The sequence below is a fragment of the Mus caroli genome, unplaced genomic scaffold (genome assembly GCF_978045245.1).
Source record: "Mus caroli unplaced genomic scaffold, Mus_caroli_1 scaffold_13, whole genome shotgun sequence".
Classification (NCBI taxonomy): Eukaryota; Metazoa; Chordata; class Mammalia; order Rodentia; family Muridae; genus Mus; species Mus caroli.
Genome location: NW_028227268.1, coordinates 69,627,258 through 69,633,719, shown reverse-complemented (window position 1 = coordinate 69,633,719; position 6,462 = coordinate 69,627,258). Strand labels below are relative to the sequence as shown.

The following is a 6,462-nucleotide window of genomic DNA, read 5'->3' as shown; positions in this document are numbered from 1 at the left end:
TTTTCAAAGCACATTGCAAGTAGCTGTTGTCTTGTGCCAACTTTACAACCCCCCTACTAAGCCACCTGGACAGGCTGAACAGCCTAACATCACTGGAATTTCGGAACCCATTGTGACTTTGTTTCTCTGAATCACTGTGCAGTAAGCCATCAATTATTCTAACCACCTGGAAGTGGGAGCTGTGGTGATAGACGATGAATCAAGAGGAAAAAGTAAACCTAATATTTCTGCAGTTATACCTCCATCCCTAAGAGGCTTTGTTTTATAATTCCTTGGGTTTCTGTTGGGCTCTCGCCTATATAAGTAGTCCGTTAGGGTGACGATACTTGGTGGGTTTGAAGTAAATGTCCAGGAGAAACAGGGAAAGAAAGCCAAATAAGTAGATAAATCTGTATCTAATGAGGACAAATTGGATAAAACCGTGTTGTCAGCTGACTGCTGTAGAGCTGATAAGAAACAGTGTACAGCTAGGCATGCTTGAGGTCTGATTACAGAAGTGAAGTTAGTCTTCCACACCTAGATTTTATTTAAGGACCACGCCGGAGCCTGCCCGACCTTTAGAAAGAAGACTGGCACGAGGAGATGCGTTCCTTCTTAGTTCTCCCAAGTCATGGCACTTCCCAGCAACTTCCTGTTGGGGGTTTGCTGCTTTGCCTGGCTGTGTTTTCTTAGTAGCCTTAGCTCTCAGGCTTCTACTGAAGAATCCCAGACTGGAGCCAGTGAAAATTTGGAGTCTGAGGCAGACCCCTGGTCCTTGCTGCTGCCTGTAGATGGGACTGACAGGTCTGGCCTCTTGCCCCCCCTCTTTAAGGTTCTATCTGATAGGCGAGGTGAGACCCCTAAGCTGCAGCCTGACTCCAGAGCACTCTACTACATGAAAAAGCTCTATAAGACGTATGCTACCAAAGAGGGGGTTCCCAAACCCAGCAGAAGTCACCTCTACAATACCGTCCGCCTCTTCAGTCCCTGTGCCCAGCAAGAGCAGGCTCCCAGCAACCAGGTGACAGGTGGGTAAGAGGAGGTTGCTCAACTGGGCTGGGAGAAAAGACAGGGGCTTTACCGAATCTGTTACCAGAAGGAGCCACACTTTGATTTGGGTCCCTTGGTTTGTTTTGAGGCAGGATCTACCCCTGTTACCCAGTCTGTACTCAAAACTCTGCATCCTCCTGCCTCGGCTCCTTAAGTACTGGAATCACACAGGTTTTCACCATCCTGTGAATTTTATCTTGCATGATTCTCAGTGTCCAACTGAAACAACCTTTTTCTTTTAAAGTTAGCACTTTTTAAAAAGTTTAGGTTTTTTTTTGTTTTTTTTTTTTTGGTGTGGTGGTACTAAGGATTAAATTGGGGGCGGGGGGGGGGCTCACATATGCTAGCTACGCCCTCTGCTACTACATCCCTGGCCAATAGCACTTATTACACTGTTTTATTTGTTTCCTACACCATCTTTAGTTAAGAAACTAATAGATTTTATCTTGTCCGAGTTTCCTTTTTAAATTTTTTTTTTTTTATTTTTTGAGACTGTCTCAAACTTGCAGTGACTCTCCTGCTCAGTCACTCTAGTGCTAGGATTCCAGGCACACAGCACCATGCCATCGCCATCTCAATATGTTAAGGCTAAAAGAGACTAATGTCCTGAAAGGGCAAAGAAACTTCTGGAGGCAGTTAGCATCTCTTTTATTCTACCACATTGTTGGCCTAGCATGGTGCCTAAAGCCTGCCTTTGATTTAGTATTGGGTGTGATCCGGGACATTTCCCCTCGTTTGCTTTCCTGGAAGAAGAAAGTTTGTCTCCACCTGCACAGTACATCTTTTTTTTTTTTTTTAAAGGCAAAAACCCAAAACTATATGGCTGAGACGTGGTACCATTTATGTTCTATATACCAGGTGCCTGGAGTTTGACCTCCAGTACCAACAAGACAAAACAAAACTCACGTGGGGTTGTGGTGACACATGACTTTAATTCCAACCCTCAGGAGGCAGGAGCAGGCTTTGCTCTTTGAGTTCAGGGCCAGCTGGGTCTACAGAGTTCCAGGATAGCAAGGGCTACACAGTAAGACCCTGTCTCTGTCTCTATAACAAACGAGCAAACAAAATCCCAGACCTCCAAGCGTTTGCCAACAATGGGGGGGGGGCTGTTTAGTAAGAAGAGTTGTATTTAAAAAAAACAAAACAAGAAAACAAAACACTCAGGGCTTTGGAGATAACTCGGTGAATGAAGGCTTCTTCCACCGAGTCTGACAAGAGCCAGCTCCTACAAGCTGTCTTTCGACCTCTATTTGTGCTCCATTGAGAGAGTGTGTCCATTAACAGCCTCCCCCCAACTCCCCAACACAGACACACATATATGCTGGCCACCAGTTCATACAAGCCATCGTAACTGTCTAGGACAGTTGTGGCTGTTTAAAGCCACTCTCCCCGCCCCCAGCCCACTTTACTGCAGCAGCCTTATAGCCTCCATGTGTCCCCAATCTCAGAGTGTGTGATTACCATGGCAGACAAATGTTCTCAATTGGCTTGTTGCTTTCTTTCTTTCTTTCTTTCTTTTTTTTTTTTTTTTTAAGACAGGGTTTCTTTGTGTAGCCCTGGCTGTCCTGGAACTCACTCCGTAGACTCAGAAATCTGCCTGCCTCTGCCTCCCACATGCTGGGACTAAAGGCATGCACCACCACACCCGCCCGGCAGGAGTGTTGCTTTCTGTGGTCTCCTGGCTGTGTCTGTAAGGATGCAGCCACAGGGAGAGCCTCTCCTCAGCTGTCTGTGTTTGGAGCAAGCTGCTGGGTCTGAAACCAGATGGTCTAATGATTGTCTCTGGCTTCACTTCCCCAGCAAACCTGTTCTCCCTTTTTTTGATATGAAATGTATTTGCATGTGTGAATTGGGGATGAGGGTCATGTGTGGAGAGGTCAGAGAAAAGTTTTCAGAAGTTGGTTCTCGTCTTCCACCGTGGGGACCCTAGGGTTCAAACTCAAGTCCTCAAGCTTAGATGCAATTGTCTCCTTACTCACTGAGCTCTACCCATGGCCCATTCTCTCAATCCATAGCCAAAGGGGCCGTTGAACTCCTGGTCCTCTTGCCTCTACCTTCCAAGACTTGACCCACCCTGTGTAGGTTTGGGGTGTGTGTGTGTGATATTTGAAGGTAGGGGGTAGATCTCATGTAACCAACTCAGGCTGACCTCAAACTTGCTGTATAGTCAAAGCTGGCCTTTTCCTCCCAAGAACTGGCTTTATAGGGTTGGGTTACCAGGCCCAGCTGTGTGCATGCGCCAGTGTGTTTGAAGCAGTCTCATTATGTAGTGGAGGCTGGTGGCAGTCCGTCTACCTTAGCCTCCAAAGTGATGGGATTACAAAAACAAGACCTCCCTGCCCAACCTAAAGCATGACTCTAGGCCCTTGTGCAGTGCCAGTGCTCTGCCACTGAGTTATACCCCAGAGCCTCTAAATCTCCTCCGTTAGCTTCCTCCTTCCCTTTGTTTTTGAGGCTTAAGTAGAGGAGAAGGGAAACTGCCTAGGCCAAGTACTAATTCCTCCGTCTCACTTCCTGCTTTCTCCAGTTGGTTTGCAAGCGTGACTTACTGCTTGCTCTCTTCTCTTTCAGGACCGCTGCCAATGGTGGACCTGCTGTTTAACCTGGACCGGGTGACTGCCATGGAACACTTGCTCAAATCGGTCTTGCTATACACTCTGAACAACTCGGCTGCTTCCTCCTCCACTGTGACCTGTATGTGTGACCTTGTGGTAAAGGAGGCCATGTCTTCTGGCAAGGCCCCCCCAAGAGCACCGTACTCGTTCACCCTGAAGAAACACAGATGGATCGAGATTGATGTGACCTCCCTCCTTCAGCCCCTGGTGACCTCCAGCGAGAGGAGCATTCACCTGTCTGTCAACTTTACATGCACAAAAGACCAGGTGCCAGAGGACGGAGTGTTTAGCATGCCTCTCTCAGTGCCTCCTTCCCTCATCTTGTATCTCAACGACACAAGCACCCAGGCCTACCACTCTTGGCAGTCCCTTCAGTCCACCTGGAGGCCTTTACAACATCCCGGCCAGGCCAGTGTGGCTGCCCGTCCCGTGAAAGAGGAGGCTACTGAGGTGGAAAGATCTCCCCGGCGCCGTCGAGGGCAGAAAGCCATCCGCTCCGAAGCGAAGGGGCCACTTCTTACAGCATCCTTCAACCTCAGCGAGTACTTCAAACAGTTTCTTTTCCCTCAAAACGAGTGTGAACTCCATGACTTCAGACTGAGTTTTAGTCAGCTCAAATGGGACAACTGGATCGTGGCCCCGCACAGGTACAACCCTAGGTACTGTAAAGGGGACTGTCCCAGGGCGGTCAGGCATCGGTATGGCTCTCCTGTGCACACCATGGTCCAGAATATAATCTATGAGAAGCTGGACCCTTCAGTGCCAAGGCCTTCGTGTGTGCCCGGCAAGTACAGCCCCCTGAGTGTGTTGACCATTGAACCCGACGGCTCCATCGCTTACAAAGAGTATGAAGATATGATAGCTACGAGGTGCACCTGTCGTTAGCATGGGGGCCGCTACAACAAGCCTGTCTGGCAGAGCGATGCTGTGGGTCTTAGAGTGCCTGGGCAGAGAACTTCCTGTGAACAGTCTCTCCGTGCTGCTCAGTGCACATTGTGTGAGCGGGGGAAGTGTGTGTGTGGATGAGCACACTGAGTGCAGTATCCGTAGGTGTAAAGGGCACACTCACTGGTCGTTGCAGTAAACCAAGTGAAATGTAACTCATTTGGAGAGCTCTTTCTTCCCACGAGTGTGGTTTTCAGTGAACAAATTTGTTAGCATAAGTCTCGAGTAGAATGCAGCTGTGAACACGTCAGAGTGCTGTGGTTTTATGTGACGGAAGAATAAACTGTTGATGGCATAAATTGTGTGTGTTCTATTGAAAGACCACTTCTATAGGATGGGCTGAGGACGGGGCATCCTGGTAGCCAGCCTTGGCTTGCCTTTAGCCAGAGGGAAGTCAACTTGGTTGCTGAATGCTGGGGAGAGAGCCAGTGGGACTATAGTTAGGGTGGATGCACAGTGCCCACTAAGTGGGCCTTGGGTGACCACAGTGTTCATTCTGCCTGTGGCCAGCTCACAGCAATCAGTTGAGTCACATAAAATAGTATAACCTGTGTCCCATCTATTTAAGGGAAATTGGCTTTCTGGTTTTTCCATGAAAACCTATGTTGAGAGCTTTTTGTTAAATTTTGAGAGAGGGTCTCCCAATGTAGCCCTGGATGTCCTGGAACTCACTTTGTAGACCAGGCTGGCCTCAAACTCACAGAAATCTGCCTGCCTCTGCCTCCCAAGCACTAAGATAAAGGTGTGCTCTACCATACCTGGCTTCAATGTTCAGTTTTTTAAAATGTGTATTAGTGTTTTGCCTGAATAGTGTATCTGTGTGAGGGTGTCGGCCCCTGTAACTGGAGTTACAGGCACTCGTGAGCTGCTACATGGATACTGGGAATTGAACCCCAGTCCTCTGAATGAGCAGCCAGTGCTCTTAACCCCTGAGCCATTTCTCTAGACCTCGATGTTCAATTAAAAAAAAAACAACTTAGTTTTGTTCTTTCAGAATTTTATACATAGCTATAACGTATACTTTTATTGCCCTACGCTTTGGTTTTACTTTGAGTAGGTTTTTTTTTTTTTTTTTTTTGGTTTTGTCGTTTGCTTGTTTTTTGGTTGTTTGAGGTAGCATCTCATGTAGTTTAGGCTAACCTCAAACTCCCTATGTAGTCCTAGATTGCCTTAAACTCCTGATCTTTCTGTCTCCATCTTTCGAGTGTTGAGATCACGGGCATGTGCAGTAAAGTTTTTTTTTTTTTTTATAATGTGTGTGTGGAGGGTACGCACGTGCCACAGTGTGCATGTGGAGGTCAGAGGGCAGTCTTTACACTCGGTTTTTCCTCTCCCACTTCACGTGGGGCCTGGAGCTTCAACATGGTTCTACCACTTTGCACAGCAAGGGCTTTGCCCTCTGAGCCTCTCACCTGGCCTGGAGTGATAATTGTAAAGTGCTTTCATCTGTATCTCTTTAAAACTTGTAGCCTGATAGAAAGCAAACCAAGCACGTTTTGGGTTATTCGTGGTTTATTTTTGCCTCTGATGGCTTGCGCTTTGCCACGTTCCCCAGTCTGTGTGGCACTTCCTTCCCGGTAGGTGCAACCCTGCTCTAAGGGAAGCAGCAGTGACTGCTCTGATTCGAACCCAGGGGCTTTTTGGTTTTCATTAGGAAAGAGACTTAGAGGTACCGATTTCCTAAACAAAAATAATTACATTTTATTTCTGTATCTGAGTGCTTTGCCTGCATGTGTGTCTATGCACTGCGTGCATGCTTGGTGCATGTGGAGTTCAGAAGCTGTTGAATCTCATAGAACAAGATGTATTTTGTTATGAGCCACCATGTGGAAGCTGGGAACCTCTGCAACAGCAACAAGTGCTCTGAATCTCT

At 47.5% G+C, this 6,462-nt stretch overlaps 1 protein-coding gene across 1 annotated transcript; it reads left to right on the top strand.

Moving 5' to 3' along the window:
* Positions 1-610: 610 nt before the first annotated feature.
* On the top strand, positions 611-4,529 carry Gdf9 (growth differentiation factor 9). The gene is made up of 2 exons (XM_021178363.2): positions 611-1,007; positions 3,601-4,529. Exons 1-2 carry the CDS (start codon positions 611-613, stop codon positions 4,527-4,529), a joined length of 1,326 nt encoding a protein of 441 aa, XP_021034022.1.
* Positions 4,530-6,462: the final 1,933 nt, after the last annotated feature.

What these genes read in the sequence shown, in the direction of transcription:
- Gdf9 (XM_021178363.2), top strand. Translation starts at nt 611, where the DNA reads ATGGCACTTCCCAGCAACTTCCTGTTGGGGGTTTGCTGCTTTGCCTGG. An exon ending in TCCCAGCAACCAGGTGACAG is followed by an intron (nt 1,008 to 3,600) that starts GTGGGTAAGAGG and finishes CTTCTCTTTCAG; the next exon opens with GACCGCTGCCAATGGTGGAC.